The following is an 18,975-nucleotide window of genomic DNA, read 5'->3' on the forward strand; positions in this document are numbered from 1 at the left end:
GACTTGGAGAATCGCAGTCATCGCTCCAACCTACAACTGCGTGGGCTGCCCAAAACGCCCTAGTATATGGATTGTGAAGCGGTGGTACAGCGTGTGGCAGCTGCCATTTTGTCTGTTAATTCTGATCTGTTGATTCCATGACCATTGCCCTAGAGAGAGCGCACAGAGCACTGGGCTCCTGGGGCTCTAATGTCCCCAAAGGTATCATAGCGTATTTGAAGGTCTATAAGGTGAAGGAAGCTATGCTGGCAAAAGCAAGGGCCAATAGTAGGGCGGGACACTTACAAATTTGATATTTTCCAGGATCTCTCCACTACTACCCTGAAACATAGAGAATTTCACATACTGACCCAATCTGCGTGATACTGGGATTATTCTTTTGCCTTGGTTTTCTATAAAGATGGCAAGTTACACTGTATCTGTTCTCTGGATGATGCCCAGGAGTTGCTTCCAGCTTGAGACAACCTGGCAGTGGATGAAACTGCTGGCCAGGTGAGCAGGAAGGGCCAGAATAGCTGAAATGGCACCGGGTGTCCCATGGTGGTGGCTGTCTGTAATGGCAATCCTCTGACAAATGGCTATTATCCCAGAAAGCTAAGACCTGAACTTGCTTGCCTAGTCCATATTTTCATTGTACTTTATTGGTGAGCTGCTTACCTTAGGAAAATCATGACCTTGGACTCTATGTTTTGTTACTTGGTGACTCTGATGGCACCCACTTCTGAAAGTTGCAGAAAGGAGCCCAGCAAAACAGTACCCGCGACTCCAGCACCCAACTCAAGGGATGGAGACTAAAAAGGGCACTGTCCAGTGGACACTCGACCAGTGCTACCATAGATGAGAGGCAATGTGAGAGGCAAGAACAGAGCCAGATCAAACAGGCCACAAAAGAATGTCAGCAAGAACAGCACGTTACTCCTACAGTGCACCAGTGAGTCAGGAACCAGGTGTGGAAGCCCATCCCCAGAACTGAGGAGTCTAGGCAGCCAAACACCACACTTGTAGATAAGGAAGCTGGACATACCAGATGCCAAAGGAAAATCATTAGAGACAGGCGCATCAAGTGCGACGTACACCCGGTTGCTGTCCTTGCGACCATCAGCCGATCTCAGGCAAGGTCACCAGCAAGAGGCCAAATACCCTGAAGCACACAGCCACCACTGCTACCAGGCGTTCAAGGAGCTGAGTCGAAAACTCTCCCAGACAGCTACCACTGCTCGTCACACATGGAACCGAGCAGATAGGTCTCACAGGTACTCATGGAGCCGAAGCGATATGCCACCCAGACGGCCACTGCTGCTTTCCTTCATGGATCCGAGGCAATATGCCTCCCAGGCGGCCACTGCCGACCTGCAAAGGAACTAGTCCCCGCAACGAAAAGGAACAACTAGCTGTCAGATAAAAGATGTAACCAGCAGCTATAGTGACCGTATAGAGCCAACATAAAACAACGAAACATCTGGCCAGCACTTGTATGCAATACAAGAGGGGAGTAGCCGAAAGAATGCCCAGCAACAGACAGCCACCACAGAGCCGAACACCAGCAAAACATGAAGGAGAAAGGACTGAGAGTAAAAACATGAACCCCTGCATGGACACCCTAGAGGCAGCCAGCAGATCACCCCACCCAAACACTGTAATGGAGGGATTCTGCCAACCCCTGAACCTGTGCAATACAGCAAGACGCCAGAGCCGTGATCCCTAGACTATCAACAGGGAGTCCCCACCAGCCTTGCTAGCCTTTAAGCTTAAAAAGAAAACTCGGCATAATTTTATTTACTCTATTAAGACAAGGACTGGAGAAGCGTGAACTTCTATGGCTCAGATACAACAGGAGTTTTCTTGCTTTTATGATACTCTTTATAGCCCGGAACATGTCCCAGAGCCGCTATTTTAGCCTATTTGGGAGGATTTGCTGCCTTCCTAGTCAGGGCAGGGGAAGGTTACTCAGCTGAACAAACAAACTCACGTGGAGGAAATTTATGAGGCCATTAAAGATCTGCCCGTAACATTTTTGTAGCTTTTCTTTGCACCGCTTCAATTTTTTTTTACATCCTTAGCAAGATACGGCCTCCAAAACCGAACACAATACTCCAGGTGGGGCCTCACCAACGACTTGAACAGGGGCATCAACACCTCCTTTCTTCTGCTGGTCACACCTCTGTATATACAGCCTAGTAACCTTCTGGCTACGGCCACCACCTTGTCACACTGTTTCATCGCCTCACATCCTTAGACACTATCACCCCAAGATCCCTCTCCACATCTGTACATATCAGACTCTCACCACCTAACACATACGTCTCCCGTGGATTTCTACTCCCTAAGTGCATCACTTTGCATTGAATTTTAGTTGCCAAACATTAGACCATTCTTCTAGCTTCTGCAGATCTTTTTTCATGTTTTCCACTCCCTCCGGGGTGTCCACTCTGTTACAAATCTTGGTGTCATCCTCAAAAAGGCAAACATTCTAAACCTTCGGCAATGTCACTCACAAATATATTGAGAATAGGCCCCAGCACCAATCCCTGAGGCACTCCACTACTCACCATTCCCTCGTCTGAGTGAATTCCATTTACCACCACCCTCTGGACCCTCTGGTCCGTCAACCAGTTCCTAATCCAGTTCACCACGTTGGGCCCTATCTTCAGCCTGTCAAGTTTATTCAAGAGCCTCCTGTGGGGAACCGTGTGAAAAGCTTTGCTGAAATCTAAGTAGATTATATCTATAGCACTTTCCTGATTCAATTCTCTGGTCACCCAGTCAAAGAATTCAATGATATTCGTTTGGCATGATTTACCTTTGGTAAAACCATGTTGTCTCGGATCTTGCAACTTATTGGTTTCCAGGAAATTCACTATCCTTTCCTTCAGCATCGCTTCCATTACTTTTCCAATAACCGAAGTGAGGCTTAATGGCCTGTAGTTTCCAGCTTCTTCCCTATCATAACTTTTGTGACAAGGGACCACATACGCTCGTCTCCAATCCCACGGAACCTCTCCAGTTTCCAAGGATTTATTAAACAAATCTTTAAGAGGACCTGCCAGAACCTCTCCGAGTTCCCTCAATATCCTGGGGTGGATATTGTTTTCTCCATTTTAAGCCTGCCAAGATCACGGTGGAACAACATAAACTGGCGATTCATTTCTTTGTGGCGGCGAAGTTGGCCTTGGCCCTGGCTTGACAACAGCAGTCCCTACCACCCATTCTTCAAATTCTATGCAAATATCTAAGTTGACTGTACTGCGATGGGGATGGTTAGTTGCTTTTTTCCAAAATTTCATGACGTTTTAAGACCTGGCGCATTTGCCCCAGTCCCTGGTGCTATTGATAGTTTAAGCACCGGTTTCTCTTTGGGGGGAAGGGGGTGGGAGTGTGTTTGTTAGGGTGCTGTTTAGTTGCCGTTATGGTTTTGCTTTTGAGATAACTGAAAAAAAAAATAGCAAGTAAACAAACTTTCAAAAAAAAAAAAAAAAAGATTCTTACACTGCACATTAATAACATTTTTAAACAGAGGTCTTTTTCCTCTCTTACAATTGTGGTCTAATTTAGCTCAAACAAACTTGGGTGCTGATTATGTACTCTACATGTGGGAACTCCACCAATGCTGCAGTACAGGGCAGAGCTAAGGATTAGCACTCTTGAGGTTACAGAAACACAGGGGAGAGCTAAGGATTAGAACCCAGAGGTTACAGAGACACAGGTGAGCTCCCCCAATTCTGTTGCACTTGGCAGGTTGTCTCAGTTGCCATGCTCAAAACACATTCTTTACTCTCCAGATCAACATTTTAAAGGACTCACTTTGTGGTTTGGGGCCCAAAGGGCGTTTAGAAAATGCAAATCTCAAGTCCTCTGTAGTCACACTGCAGCCTGTACTACTGGCAGGTCCTGGATCTGAGTGCAGTCGCTGAGAGGTCTCCCGAAGCTCTCCTCTGGAGCAGGGCTCTAGTGAGAGGCTCTTCTCGAGTAGGTGGGGTCCCTGAGGGGAACCTAGAAGAGATTGAACAAGGCATAGTCAAGTCTCTGGCTCACATTTCCAGGGTGCGAGAAGCTGTTAGCAAGGGTACAGAGGGTTGAGAGAACAGAAGGCAGTGGTTCAGAGCAGAATAGATAAATCACCCTGTCCCAGTTACACCATGAAGTGGTAGAAACCTAGAGATAACCCATGTGCTGCTGTAGCTGCTTCTGACCAAGGTGCAAGTACCACATAGCCTCTTTACTGTGCAGTACCCAACAGACCTGGAGCAGACCATGTACACATACAGGAAAACAACTACAGAGCAAGAAAGCCTCTGAAACCCATTTGATGTATTAGAAACACTCAAATGTGTGGTTACATTCTGTGAGCATGATGAAAGCAAGGTAAAATTATGTATAATCATACCTGATAATTTTCTTTCCATTAATCATAGCTGATCAATCCATAGACTGGTGGGTTGTGTCCATCTACCAGCAGGTGGAGATAGAGAGCAAACTTTTGCCTCCCTATATGTGGTCATGTGCTGCCGGAAACTCCTCAGTATGTCGATATCAAAGCTCCATCCGCAGGACTCAGCACTTAGAGAATTACACCCACGAAGGGACACTCTGCCCAGCTCACCACCGCCGAAACGGGGGAGGGGAATTAACCCAGCTCATCCCCACACAAGTGGGGGAGGGGAATCCGTCCAGCTCATCCCCGCGGAGCGGGGGAGGGACACCACACCCGCCGATGCGGGGGGATCTGGCTTATCCTGCAACCGCAACCGCGGGAGGAGCTGACTGACCCTAACACCGCCGAAGCGGGAGGGGTACAAAGCTGCCCTACAGCCGCACGAAGCGGGAGGGAGTGCCGGCAGAATTTATGTCTCAATCCAGCCCCGTAAAACGGAGGGGAGAGGAATGCAGCAGCTCACTGTAACACAAACTCGTCTCAACTCTTGAAGAATCCAAGTGAAAGAACTTGAACACGAAGTCTTTCTGAAATAACTGAAGACTAAACTTGAACCTGAAATGCAACCAGAATAAAAACAGAACAGATATCTGGGAGGGGCTATGGATTGATCAGCTATGATTAATGGAAAGAAAATTATCAGGTATGATTATACATAATTTTACCTTCCATATCATCAAGCTGATCAATCCATAGACTGGTGGGATGTACCGAAGCAGTACTCACCCAGGGCGGGACATTGAAATCCCTGACCTCAACACTGAAGCTCCAAACCGGGCCTCCGCCCGTGCAGCCACAGTCAAACGGTAATGCTTGGAGAATGTATGAGCCGAAGCCCAAGTTGCCGCCTTGCATATCTCTTCCAAGGAGACGGATCCGGCCTCTGCCATCGAGGCCGCCTGAGCTCTCGTGGAGTGAGCCTTCAGCTGGATAGGCGGCACCTTCCCCGCGGCCACATAAGCCGCTGCAATGGCTTCCTTGACCCATCTTGCCACTGTAGGCTTAGCAGCCTGCAGACCCTTACGAGGACCTGCAAACAGGACAAACAGATGATCCGATTTCCGGAAATCATTGGTCACTTCCAAGTATCTGAAGATGACTCGTCTCACATCCATATATTTAAGAGCAGAGTACTCCTCTGGGTAGTCCTCCCTACGAAAGGAAGGGAGACAGAGCTGCTGATTCACATGGAAGCGAGAAACAATCTTGGGCAGGAAGGAAGGCACTGTGCGAATAGTCACTCCTGCCTCAGTGAACTGCAGAAAAGGCTCTCGACATGAGAGCGCCTGGAGCTCGGAAACTCTTCTGGCTGAAGTGATAGCCACCAAAAAGACTGCTTTCAACGTCAGGTCTTTCAGAGATGTCCTCGACAAGGGTTCCAAAGGCGGCTTCTGCAATGCTCATAGCACCAGGTTGAGATTCCACGCAGGCACCACTGAGTGCAGAGGAGGGCGCAGGTGATTAACTCCCTTGAGAAAGCGCACCACATCTGGCTGCGAAGCCAGGGAAGAACCCTTCAGGCGGCCCCTGAAGCAAGCCAGAGCCGCTACCTGGACTTTAAGGGAACTGAGCGACAGGCCTTTCTCCAGACCTTCTTGCAGGAACGCCAACACTGAAGAAATTGGAGCAGTGAAGGGAGAAAGAGAGCCTGCTTCACACCATGCTGCAAAGATACGCCAAACCCTGGCGTAAGCAGTAGAAGTAGAGCGTTTCCTCGCTCTCAGCATAGTGGCGATGACCTTGTCTGAGAAGCCCTTCTTCCTCAGACGCTGCCGCTCAATAGCCAGGCCGTAAGACCAAAGGGAGAGGGATCCTCCATCACCACGGGACCCTGATGTAACCGGCCCTGCTCCACTGACAGCCGCAGAGGATCGTCGACTGAGAGCATGATCAAGTCCGCATACCAGGGACGTCTGGGCCAATCCGGACCCACCAGGATTACCCTGCCGGGATGCTTTGCCACCCGGTCTAGCACCCTGCCCAACATGGGCCAGGGCGGGAACACATAGAGGAGCTCTTGTGTCGGCCACTGTTGGAGAAGAGCATCTACTCCCAGGGATCGAGGGTCCCGTCCTCTGCTGAAAAAGCGCGGCACTTGGCAATTGGCCGATGACGCCATCAGATCTAGGCTCGGCTGGCCCCAGCGCTTCGTGATGTCCAAGAACGCCTGAGCAGATAGTTGCCACTCTCCGGGCTCCAAGGTATGGCGACTGAGAAAGTCCGCCTTGACATTCATGACTCCGGCAATGTGGGCCGCTGAAAGCTGCTCCAGGTTCGCTTCCGCCCACTGGCAAAGACTCATAGCCTCCTTGGCTAGAGGGGCGCTCTTGGTACCTCCCTGGCGGTTGATATAGGCCACAGCCGTGGCATTGTCCGACAGGACCCGTACAGGCTACAACACCAGTACCGGGATGAACTCCAATAACACCAACCGAATGGCTCTGAGTTCCAGGAGGTTGATAGACCACTTGCCTCTGCAGGAGACTAGAGCCCCTGCGCTGTCCTTCCCAAGCAGAGGGCTCCCCAGCCCATCAAAGAGGCGTCTGTCGTGACGACAATCCACTCCGGGGTCACCAGAGGCAATCCTGCAGACAACTTGTCTGTCTGCGTCCACCAGCTCAGCGCCTTGCGCACTGCTGGGTCCACGGGAAGGCGCACAGCATAATCCTCCGACATCGGAGTCCAGCGAAGCAGCAGAGATAGCTGTAGTGGTCTCATATGAGCCCTGGCCTAGGGCACTACTTCCATCGTGGCCGTCATAGAGCCCAACAGCTGCACGTAGTCCCAAGCCCGAATAGGAGAGGCTACTAGGAACTAGTCCACCTGAGCCTGAAGCTTGACAATCCGATTGTCTGGCAGGAACACTCTGCCCACTTGGGTGTCGAATCGAACTCCCAGATACTCCAGGGACTGAGTCGGGCGCAGCTGGCTCTTCTTCCAGTTGATGATCCATCCCAGGGAGCTCACAAGAGCAACTACCCGGTCCATAGCTTTGCCGCACTCTGCATAAGAGGGGGCTCGGATCAACCAGTCGTCCAGATAAGGATGGACTTGTACTCCTTCCTTTAGCAGGAAGGCCGCTATGACCCCCATTACTTTGGAAAAGGTCCGCGGAGCAGTAGCCAACCCGAAAGGGAGGGCTCTGAACTGGAAGTGTCGTCTCAGGACTGTAAAACGCAGAAAGCGTTGGAGAGGAGGCCAGATGGGAATATGCAGGTACGCTTCCTTGATGTCCAAGGAAGCCAAGAACTCTCCTGCCTTCACTGCCGCTATAACAGAGCGGAGAGTCTCCATGCGAAAGTGCCTCACTTTCCAGGCCCGATTGACCCCTTTGAGGTCGAGGATAGGCCGGACAGAACCTCCTTTCTTTGGAACCACAAAGTAAATGGAGTAACGTCCCTTGCCAATCTGATTTTTTGGCACCGGAACAACCGCACCCAGGCGGATCAGGTTGTCCAAGGTCTGCTGCACTGCCACAGCTTGACCGGAGACTTGCAGGGAGAGAGTACAAACCCGTCTCTTAAGGGTTGGCAGAACTCTAGCTTGTAGCCGTCTCTGATGACTTCCAGCACCCACGCGTCTGAAGCTATAGTGGTCCACTCGCCCAGAAACGAGGACAGCCGTCCTCCAATCTGCACTGGGGCGTGGACCAAGGCCCCGTCATTGGGTACGAGACCCTGGGGGAGGACCGGAGGGAGCACCTCCGGGACGGCGGTCTCTGCGAAAGGAATGCTGCTTGGGGGAGAAATTCCTCTTGAAGGAAGAGGGGGCAGGGGAACCCGACTTGCCCGGGCGGTACCGACGGGCTTCCAGCAACCGTCCTCTGGAGGTACCGGGACGAGTACTAGCCCGAGCCCTGACCTCTGGTAATTTCTTGCCCTTAGACGTGCCGAGATCGGTCACGATTTTGTCCAGCTCGACCCCAAAGAGCAGCTTGCCTTTAAAAGGCAATCTAGCCAGGCGGGATTTAGAGGCGTGGTCAGCAGACCAATGTTTCAGCCAAAGCCACCGCCGCGCAGAGACTGTCTGAGCCATGCCTTTAGCTGAGGCTCTCAAGACCTCATACAGCAAGTCTGCCAAATAGGCTAAGCCCGATTCCAGGGCCGGCCAATCAGCCCTCAAGGAAAGATCCGAGGGGGAAGCCCGCTGCACCATAGTCAGGCACGCCCTGGCCACATAGGAGCCGCAAACTGAGGCCTGCAAACTTAAAGCAGCTGCCTCAAAGGACGACCTTAAGGCCGCCTCCAATCTTCTGTCTTGGGCGTCCTTTAGGGCCGTGCCACCTTCCACCGGCAACGCCGTTTTCTTAGTCACCGCAGTGATTAAAGAATCCACGGTAGGCCACAGATAGGCCTCACGTTCACTCACAGCCAAAGGATAGAGGCGGGACATAGCCCTAGCCACTTTAAGGCTCGTTTCCGGGACATCCCATTGAGCCGCAATTAAGGTGTGCATGGCATCATGCACGTGGAAGGATCTAGGCGGGCGCTTCGTCCCCAGCATAATGGCAGAGCCAACAGGGGCTGAGGGAGAGACGTCCTCCGGAGAGGAAATCTTCAAAGTGTCCATGGCCTGTAAAAACAGGTTGGGCAAATCCTCTGGGCTAAAAAACCGCGCTGCAGAGGGGTCATCCGCTCCATCCGAGCGGGGATCTATCTCCTCCAAGGAATCCGCAAAGGACCGTTGGGAGACCTCAGACACGCTGCCCTCATCTACCTCGGAGGAGACAAAGTCCTCCAAGGCCTGGAAATCAACCCGAGGGCGTTTACCTCTGGGAACCTCAACCTCTTTATCAGAAGAGGGAGCAGGGGCAGCGTTTTGCATGAGGAAAGCCTGATGCAGCAGCAAAACAAACTCGGGGGAGAAACCCCCCAGACTGTGCACTTCCGCAGCCTGGGCAACAGCCCTAGACGCACTCTCAACCGGCGCTCGCAATAGCGGGGGAGAGACATGCTGCACATCCAAAATGGCGTCCGGCGCGAAACTCCGCGAAGGAGCCGCGCGGGAAGAACGGCGCTTAACTTTAGCCGCTTGTGCCGTCGCCCAAATTAAGGGCGTTCATGGCATTAATGTCTCCAACCTCAAGGGCGGCCCACGAAGAAGCCGTCCGAGCCGCGTGGCCGGCCAAGATGGCGGAGGCGAGGAGCGGGGGATGGGCGTTTATGGCGGGAAAAAACCGCCACGCCGGAGGAACGACCGGGACATTCATCGGTCACTAAACTGTTACCCATCAAGGGCGAATCAGGTTGTAAAACCCCCGCATCCCCTCTAGAAGCGCTCCAGCGATCCGGGGAGCGACCCTTTGCGCCCTCGCCCTCCGACGCCATATGCCACGAGGAGAAGAATCGGGGAACCCCCTGCCCGCTATAAAAAGGTAAATTACCTGCTTGCCGCTCCGAGCTGTAACGAACTGGTGTCCCAGTGAGTAGCTGCAATGAACGTTTAAAGAAACGTCGAATTAAACGCCTTTAAAGACGTTTAAAATTTTTTTTTTTTTTTTTTAAACGGAGCCAGCGGGAGGGGGGAGAAAAGGAGGGACCTGGCACCACCAGGTTTGCACTTGCTCAAAAGAGCCCTCAACCAGGCTCAAAACCTAAGGATTAGGCTTGGAGGCCTAGCCAGAGCTGCTGCTGTGTGTGACCACCACCTGCTGAGATAGAGAACATACTGGGGAGTTTCCGGCAGCACATGACCACATATAGGGAGGCAAAAGTTTGCTCTCTATCTCCACCTGCTGGTAGATGGACACAACCCACCAGTCTATGGATTGATCAGCTTGATGATATGGAAGGCAAGATTAAAGGGGATGCAGCTAAGTTTGGAGACAGATTTGTTATACTGCCTTTCCTAACTAGCAGATCAAAGTCCCTCAGGGTTCAGTATTGTCCCCTCTCCTGTTCAATCTGTTTCGAAGCCCCTTTGCCACTGTTATTCAGTCAAGAGGTATCGCTTGTCATTTCTATGCAGATGACATATTCCTGCTTTTTCCAACTAATCCTTTCTTTCCTGATATTGGCCCTTTACAAGGATCTAAAATCATAACATATCAGAGAAAGGAACTTCAAAATGTGACAGGACAGAGTCAATTGCATTCACACAACACTAGGTAAATCTTAGGAGAAAGTAAAAGTGTAGGTTGCGAAGAGGGGATAGGGATGAGAGAGGAGAAACAGAACAGGTGGAGGGTGGAACAAATATCCAATAATACAGGATCGCAAACCAACATGAGGAGGAGTAAATGCACGTTGAAAAATCCAGGTTTTTAATGCAGTTTTACATTTTTTTTAAAAAACATACTTCAGTCCGAACAACAACAGGCAACGAGATCCATAAGAATGGAGCTGCAAAACAGGAAGTCTGATGCCTAGTGGAATCCAGACAGGCTTGCATAGGACCTGGTAGCACAATGTAAGCCGCTTTGAGCCTGCCATGAGTGGGAAAGCGCGGGGTACAAATGTAATTAAAAAAAAAAAAAAAAAAGACGATCATTAAAACAGCGGAGTGAATGGGCTGGAGAGTATGCTATTATAAGAGAAGATAGGCTTTTCGATGTACCTATCTTAAGTGACTTGTACGTGAGCATAAGGATCTTAAATATAAGATGCTGTTCCACTGGAAGCCAGTGGTGATCCTGAAATAAAACAGAGACATGGTCAAACCGAAGTCTGACAGCAGTGTTTAGGAGAGATTGCAATATCTTTAAATTTAACTGTGAGCAACCTAAGTAAACTATGTTGCAGTAATCAGTAATGGAAAAGGATATATAGCGGGGTTCCCCAAGGGTCTGTGCTGGGACCACTGCTTTTTAACATATTTAGAAATGATCTACAGATGGGAATAATTAGTGAGGTAATTAAATTTCCTAATGACACAAAGTTATTCAAAGTTGTTAAATCAGAAGAGCATTGTGAAAAATTAGAGGACCTTACGAGACTGGGAGACAAGGTATCCAAAATGTCAGATGACTTTTCATGTGAGAAAGTGCAAAGTGATGCATGTAGGAAACAGGAACCAAAACCATAGTTACGTGACGCAAGGTTCCACATTCACGGCCCAGGAAAAGGATCTAGGTGTCATCGTTGATGATACACTGAAACCCTTTGCTCAATGTGCAGCGGCAGCTAAGAAAGCAAATAGAATGTTAGGAATTATTAGGAAAGGAATGGAAAACAAAACTGTGAATGTTATCATGCCTTTGTAGCGCACCATGGTGTGACTGCACCTCGAATACTGTGTGCAGTTCTGGTCACAAAAGATATAGTGGAATTAGAAAAGATACAGAAAGGGAGATGAAAATGATAAAGGAGATGGGACAACTTCCCAATGAGGGAAGGCTAAAGCGGCTAGGGCTCTTCGGCTTGGAGAACAGATGGATGAGGGGAGATATGATAGAGGTTTATAAAATACTGAGTGGAGTAGAACAGGTAGATGTGAATCGCTGGTTTACTCTTTCCAAAAATTACTAGGACTAAGGGGCAGGTAAAGACACGAATCAGAGAAAATGTTTTTCATTCAATAAGTAATTAAATTCTGGAATTCGTTACCAGAGAATGTGGTAAAAGCTGTTAGCTTAACAGGGTTTAAAAAAGGTTTCAATAATTTCCTAAGAGAAAAGTACATAAGCCATTATTAAGATAGATTTGGGAAAATCCACTGCATAATCTAGGATAAGCAGTATAAAATCTGTTTTGCTGTTCTGGGATCTTGCCAGGTACTTGTTGTTGTTGTTACATTTGTACCCCGCACTTTCCCACTCATGGCAGGCTCAATGCGGCTTACATGGGGCAATGGAGGGTTAAGTGACTTGCCCAGAGTCACAAGCAGCTGCCTGTGCCTGAAGTGGGAATCGAACTCAGTTCCGCAGTTCCCCAGGACCAAAGTCCACCACCCTAACCACTAGGCCACTCCTCCTACTCCCTTGTGATGTGGAATAGCCATTGTTGGAAACAGTGGCTAATCCAGTATGGCAATGTTTATGTTCTTAAGAAGAGAGTGGAGAGTGTCATGGTCAAAATAGCGTCTAACGGAACATAGTTGACAAAAAACATAAAAACCAGTTTTATACACATTTGATATCGGAGGTATAAAGGTAAGGTGGGAATCAAGGATGACACCAAGGTACTGAAAGGATCCAACAGGCTGATCATCAGCTCCAAAAAGGTTCAGAGGGAAGTTTGGACTAAGGAGCCCACCTGTGAACCAGAAAGTTAGTTTTATTGTTTGTTTAAAACCAATTTGTAACTGAGTTTAGGCAATCTTGGAAACGGTCAATGATCAGGAGAGAAAGGATTAGTTGGAAAAAGCAGAATGTAATCCGCATAAGGGGGCTTAAAAACAGATTGAACAGGAGAGGGGACAATACTGAACCCTGAGGGACTCCACAAGTTAGAGAGCAAGAGAAGGACATGGAGGAAGGAGTAGTAATTGTATATGAACAACGTGACAGGAAGGAGGCGAACCAAGCTAACAGTTCCAGTAAAACCAAGAGAGGAAACATGGGAGAGCAAAAGTGAATGGTTAACCAAGTCAAATGCATTGGCATGGTCTAGTGAGACAACATGTGTTTACATAAATGAGAATAAACTTCACTTAGAAGAGCCACTAAGATATTTTAGAGTGCATTTTAGCACGGAAACTAAAGATTGTTTAGGATGAAGCGCAAATGATTTTTCAACGGAAGAGGATGTTTGAAAGAACAATTTTTTTCACAAAATGTTTGATAGGAAACATAAGTTGAAAACCAAATGATAAAAAGCTGCAACTTGAGGATCTAACAGGGGCTTTTTCTAAATAGGATAAACTATGGCGGATTTCCAAATGATCGGGACCTGTCTGGTAGAAAGGCCATTTGTTGATTATAGCCAAGATTTTAGGCCGGAGACCCAACTCTGATGACATTAACCAAGAAGACGGAAAAGTATCAAGCGAACAAGATGCAGTCTTCAAGGTTGCTAATGTCTTGGAAAGGGAATGAAAGGTCTGAACTTGAAACGAAGATCATGATAATAGTTCTGAAGCTGCATAGGTAGGACAGCTATAGGCACAATGGGAATGGTAGAATAGGACAGGGATGTAACACCAAAGAACTAGGAGTAGTTGGGGTGAGGGCAGAAGAAAGAGGGACTGGGAGAGAATTCACAAGGTCTGAAATTTTTGTAGAGAAGAAGTATATAAAGGTTCTCAGAAGAAGGGCCTAAGGAGGTAGTAGCAGCAAGATTAGAAGATGTTAAATTGCAAAAGATGGAGTAAAGCTCCCTGGATGGATTAGAGGCCTTTTTTATTTGGTTAGTAAAGAAAAGCCCTTTGTCTTTCCTAAGATAATAATTATAATCCTCGAGCTTCAATTTGTAGCAAGCTAAGCTTGACTGAAACTTTGTTTTCCTCCAGTGCCATTTGGCTTTTCACAGTTGACACTTTAATAAACGTAGACCAATACAATAGCAAGACCTTCCCTGGTGGGAAAGAGAAGATGCTGATGAATTTACTGAGTAATCTGGTCCATCACCCCAGCAAGCGTTCTTCTACGTTTACAGAGTTAAAATTGGAGGGAATATTGAAGAGGGATGAGGATAACTTGTGAGGGTCAATCAGAGATGAATATCTAGTCCATTTAGGCGTGACCTGTGTAGTAGAAACCGAAACTGTAGCTGAAACATTAAGACAGGCAACAAGATGATCAGACCAAGGGACCAGAAAAGAAGAGAAAGGTGGGGGGAGGGGAAGAAGGCAATAGGGACAAGATCTAGAGTATGACCACTTTCATGGGTCAGGAAACTGATCCTTTGTTTGAGGTCAAGGTCAGATAGAAAAAGGTAGAAAATTCTTCACCTACGGCTGATCTGGAGTGTCAACATGGATTTAAAATCTCCCAGAATAAGAATACTGGAAAAGTGGATGATTGCATCAGCTGTAGCCTGGAAACACAAATCCCACTGTGATTCAGTTAAAGATGGGGGCAATAAGTGAGTGGAGGAGTGGCCTAGTGGTTAGGGTGGTGGACTTTGGTCCTGGGGAACTGAGGAACTAAGTTCAATTCCCACTTCAGGCACAGGCAGCTCCTTGTGACTCTGGGCAAGTCACTTAACCCTCCATTGCCCCAGGTACAAATAAGTACCTGTATACAATATGTAAGCCGCATTGAGCCTGCCATGAGTGGGAAAGCGCGGGGTACAAATGTAACAAAAAAATTAAAAAATTTAAAAAAAGGGTAATTGGAGATTAAGTATAAATTTGGGCCAGGAGGAGGGCGGGCCCAGGAAGAACAGAGAGACGTCGGAGGAGGCAGCAGTGATTGCCAATCAGCTGTTCCATCCCGTGCAGCGCCTTCACACAGAGGTGAGAGGCGCTGTGCGGGCCGGTAAAGCGGAGGGGGGGTCCGGTAGAGGGGGGGAGCGGCGGCGACGAGCTCAGGGGGGCGGTGCTATGGGAGGAGTACAGAGACAGGAATGGAGGGGGACCGGGGCTGCTAAACTTTTTAGTTTTGTTTTAATTTTTATTTTATACGAGTGGAAGCGGGGAGCAGCGGCGACCTCGGGGGGGGGGGGGGGGGGACCAAGGCCGTCCATACTGGACGCTTCTGACGAGCGCCTTTGCCCCCTCCAGATCCTTTTTTGATATATGTTTATTTTTGTATTGATGCAGAGGGAAGCGGGGAGCCACATGTTTGTGTTTTTTTTCTTGTTGCTGTTTTGGACGTTTGTGGCATGCGCCGAGCAGCCAGCATAACGCTTGGCTGCTCTGCACATGCTTTAGGGGCCGATTACGAATCTTTGATACATTGTAGTTTTCAATACCGTACCGAACATGTGCGACTTGTTTTTTTGGTGCATGCTTCGCTTTTTCAAATTCGTTAAGGACTTTAACATTTTAGATTTTTTTTACGTATGGTTGATGCATCTGGGCCTGAGTGGTGTAGAACGGGTAAATGTAAATCGATTTTTTAAAAACTCTTCCAATAAGTACAAAGACTAGGGGACACTCAAGGAAGTTACATGGTACTACTTTTTAAATGAAAAGGAGAAAATATTTTTTTTTTTTACTCAATGAATAGTTAAATTCTGGAACTCACTGCCAGAGGATGTGGTATATCTGGGTTTAAAAAAAAAGGTTTGGACATGTTCCTGGAGGAAAAGTACTACTACTACTACTACTAGTTAACATTTCTAAAGTGCTACTAGGGTTACGCAGCACTGTACAATTTAACATGGAAGGACAGTCCCTGCTCAAGGAGCTTACAATCTAAAAAGATAGGTGTACAATCTAAAGACAAGTGTAGAGTCCGTCTGGTAGGTAATACTATATCTCATGAGAGGTTAGGTGCCGAACGCGGCATTGAAGAGGTGAGTTTTAAGCAGAGATTTGAAAATGGGTAGGGAGGAAGCTTGGCGTAGGGGTTGAGGAAGATTGTTCCAGGCAAAGGGTGAGGCAAGGCAGAATGAGCGGAGCCTGGAGTTGGCAGTGGTGGAGAAGGGAACTGACAGGAGGGATTTGTCCTGAGAGCGGAGGTTACGGGCGGGGACATAGGGGGAGATGAGGGTAGAGAGGTAGTGAGGAGCCGCAGACCGGGTGCATTTGTAGGTAAGGAGGAGAAGCTTGAATTGTATGCGGTAACTGATCGGAAGCCAGTGAAGTGACTTGAGGAGAGGAGTGATGTGAGTATATCGGTTCTGGCGGAATATAAGACGTGCGGCAGCGTTCTGAACGGATTGAAGGGGGGATAGATGGCTACGTGGGAGGCCGGTGAGGAGTAGGTTGCAGTAGTCAACGCGAGAGGTAATGAGAGCATGGACGAGGGTTCGTGTGGTTTGCTCAGATAGGAAAGGGCGAATTTTGCTGATGTTGAAGAGGAAGAAGCGACAGGTCTTGGCAGTCTGTTGGATATGCGCAGAGAAGGAGAGGGAGGAGTCGAAGATGACTCCGAGGTTGCGGGCAGATGGGACGGGGAGGATGAGGGTGTTGTCAATTGAGATGGAGAGTGGAGGAAGAGGAGAGGTGGGTTTAGGTGGAAAGATGAGGAGCTCGGTTTTGGACATGTTCAGCTTCAGGTGGCGGTTGGACATCCAGGCAGCAATGTCAGATAAGCAGGCCGATACCTTGGCCTGGGTCTCCGCGGTGATGTCTGGTGTGGAGAGGTATAGCTGGGTGTCATCAGCATAAAGATGATACTGAAAACCATGAGATGAGATCAGTGAGCCTAGGGATGAGGTGTAGATTGAGAAGAGAAGGGGTCCAAGGACAGATCCCTGGGGAACTCCAACAGATAATGGGATGGGAGTGGAGGAAGATCCATGAGAGTGTACTCTGAAGGTGCGGTGGGAGAGATAGGAGGAGAACCAGGAGAGGACAGAGCCTTGGAACCCAAAAGAGGACAATGTGGTAAGAAGTAAGTCATGATTGACAGTGTCAAACGTAGCGGAAAGTCCACATTTTGCTATTGAGATAGACATGGGGAAAGCCACTGCTAGTCCCTGGGATCAGTAGCATGAATCTTGCTACTATTTGGGATTCTGGCAGGTATTTGTGACCTGAACTGGCCACTGTTGGAAGGATACTGGGCTAGATGGACCATTAGTCTGATCCAGTATGGCTATTCTTATTTTCTCTCCTTCATCATCTACCTGCAGCACTCACCTCTCCCTCCCCATCCTCTACCTGAATTCCATTTACCCCTTCCTTCCATACTGCCCTTTTACAAGCTCTGTGGTGGGCAAGCCAGGTCAGGACATTCACTACAAGCCACACAGACAGACAGAAAGACACAGTAGCAGTATAAGGCATGGGTGTCCTCCTTTATTAGCCCTGTGTTTTCTCCTGGTCATGCCAGTTTATTGTCCTAGTAGTTGCAAGTCTCTGGTGCAGGTGGTGGCAACACGGTGAAGCTGGCCTGTAATTGTCCTGGTATGTATATGGTAGAGAGTTGCAAGGCTCACTCAGTGATGCAGATGCCCCCCCCCCCCCCCACTAGCTCTTATCTGCAACCCTCACCTCTCTCCCCCTACCCTGATATCCTCTACCTGCTACCTTCACCGGTTCCCCCCCCCCCCATATCCTCTACCTGCAGCCCTTTATTCTCCTGTAAAAGAAGCCAATTACCACAGCTGTCACTAGTGCAGTGAATGGTGAGCTCTGACACCTCTAGCCTTTTCTCTCATCTGTGGGATCAGGTTTTGGTTTTAGAACAGAGTGGAACTTTTTTTTTTTTTTTTAAGACAAATCCTTTCTCCTAGCAACGCTTCACACAACATGTCAAAAAGCAGCAGTGGGAGTGTGCCATGGGCAAGGAGGGCCTTCAGGTGTGGCTAGGTGAGACAGCTGGGCTGAACAAAGCTAACCACGGGGACCCGGGAACCACCAGTTGCGTGTGTGCTTTGGCAAGCTTTCTCCGAGGTCCAAGATATACATTTATCTGTAGCTACCAGCAGCAGCCATTAAAAAAGGTTCAGTTCAAAGTTATTCATCAGTGTTAATCACAACAGTCACAGTCTCACACAGCCTCAACCAAAAGCTATAACCATATACAAAGAGAGCACATGAATACACACACAAAGAAAAAAGTCCATCCCGTAAATGTATACACATTTGAACACTCATGTGCAAACAAATCGAGGGAGGAGCCAAAGACCCACACAAATTGCAAAGGTGGGCTCTCAATTTCTTTCTAATACTGGAGAGATGGAAAGCAAAGATTTGTGCTGTGAAAAGAACAGCAGTTGCAAAAATACATTTTTTAAATATTACTTGTAACCTCAAACTCCTGATCCTGCCCGCAGGCAAAGAAACGTGCTCTGTCATTGCCTCTACCCTGAAGGAAGGGAGGGACTGCAGGTAGTCAGCTCAAGGTGAAAAGGACTTCCTGTTCTCCCAAATAACTAACTTGTACGTCAAAGCTACAGCCAGAGACTTTCAGCTCCCCTTTACTCCTATCTCTTTCAGTAGAGAGAGACAGCTGATTTGAAACCCAGCTCAGGTATACCTCCCAAAGCTAGAGCCCTCTGCTACAAACCTGATGACTGCAGCAAAATACAGAGCATGCGCTGACACTGTACACAGGATGCACTACATCCCCTGTTACTGCACACAAGGTCCTCCTTGGTGTCAGGGAAACCCCACCTTTTCCACTACCCAACTACCCTTTCTCTGTGTCAAGACACTTTTCCCTCTCATGGCACACATCATTCTGTGTTGTAACGAATTTCTCTATCCCCGGTCACTACTCCCAGGAACCCTCAGGGCACGTGGCCTCCATTCCTGCACCAAGGGCCCCTCTCGGAGAGGGCATGCGGCCCCCGTCCTTGTGCCCAGGGCCCCTCTTATCACACACTGTATCTCTGCAGGATATCAGTACACAAAATCTGTCTGTTTTGTAGTTGCTCACATGCCTAGCTCAGTCTATAGATTTGGTAGAACACATTTGTAACAGACAGGCAAAAGCTTTGTTTAAACATGAACCTCCTCAGCCTGTCCCAGCTCTGTTCTCTCTGCTTCACTTACCTCTTCTTTTCCTGCCTGTCTTTTACAGGCTCTCTGGCAGGTAAACCAGGTCA

At 48.5% G+C, this 18,975-nt stretch overlaps 1 protein-coding gene across 2 annotated transcripts in view; it reads right to left on the reverse strand.

The window, feature by feature from the left end:
• Window positions 1-18,975, reverse strand: part of FGD1 (FYVE, RhoGEF and PH domain containing 1) — an 86,972-nt gene that overhangs the window by 39,774 nt on the left and 28,223 nt on the right. For both annotated transcript variants that reach the window (XM_030194277.1, XM_030194278.1), the window contains exon 2: window positions 3,802-3,990. In XM_030194277.1, the coding sequence (XP_030050137.1) occupies window positions 3,802-3,990 (189 nt within the window). The remainder of the gene's footprint in view (window positions 1-3,801; window positions 3,991-18,975) is intronic.

This window comes from Microcaecilia unicolor, chromosome 2 (assembly GCF_901765095.1).
Source record: "Microcaecilia unicolor chromosome 2, aMicUni1.1, whole genome shotgun sequence".
In the NCBI taxonomy this organism is placed as follows: domain Eukaryota; kingdom Metazoa; phylum Chordata; class Amphibia; order Gymnophiona; family Siphonopidae; genus Microcaecilia; species Microcaecilia unicolor.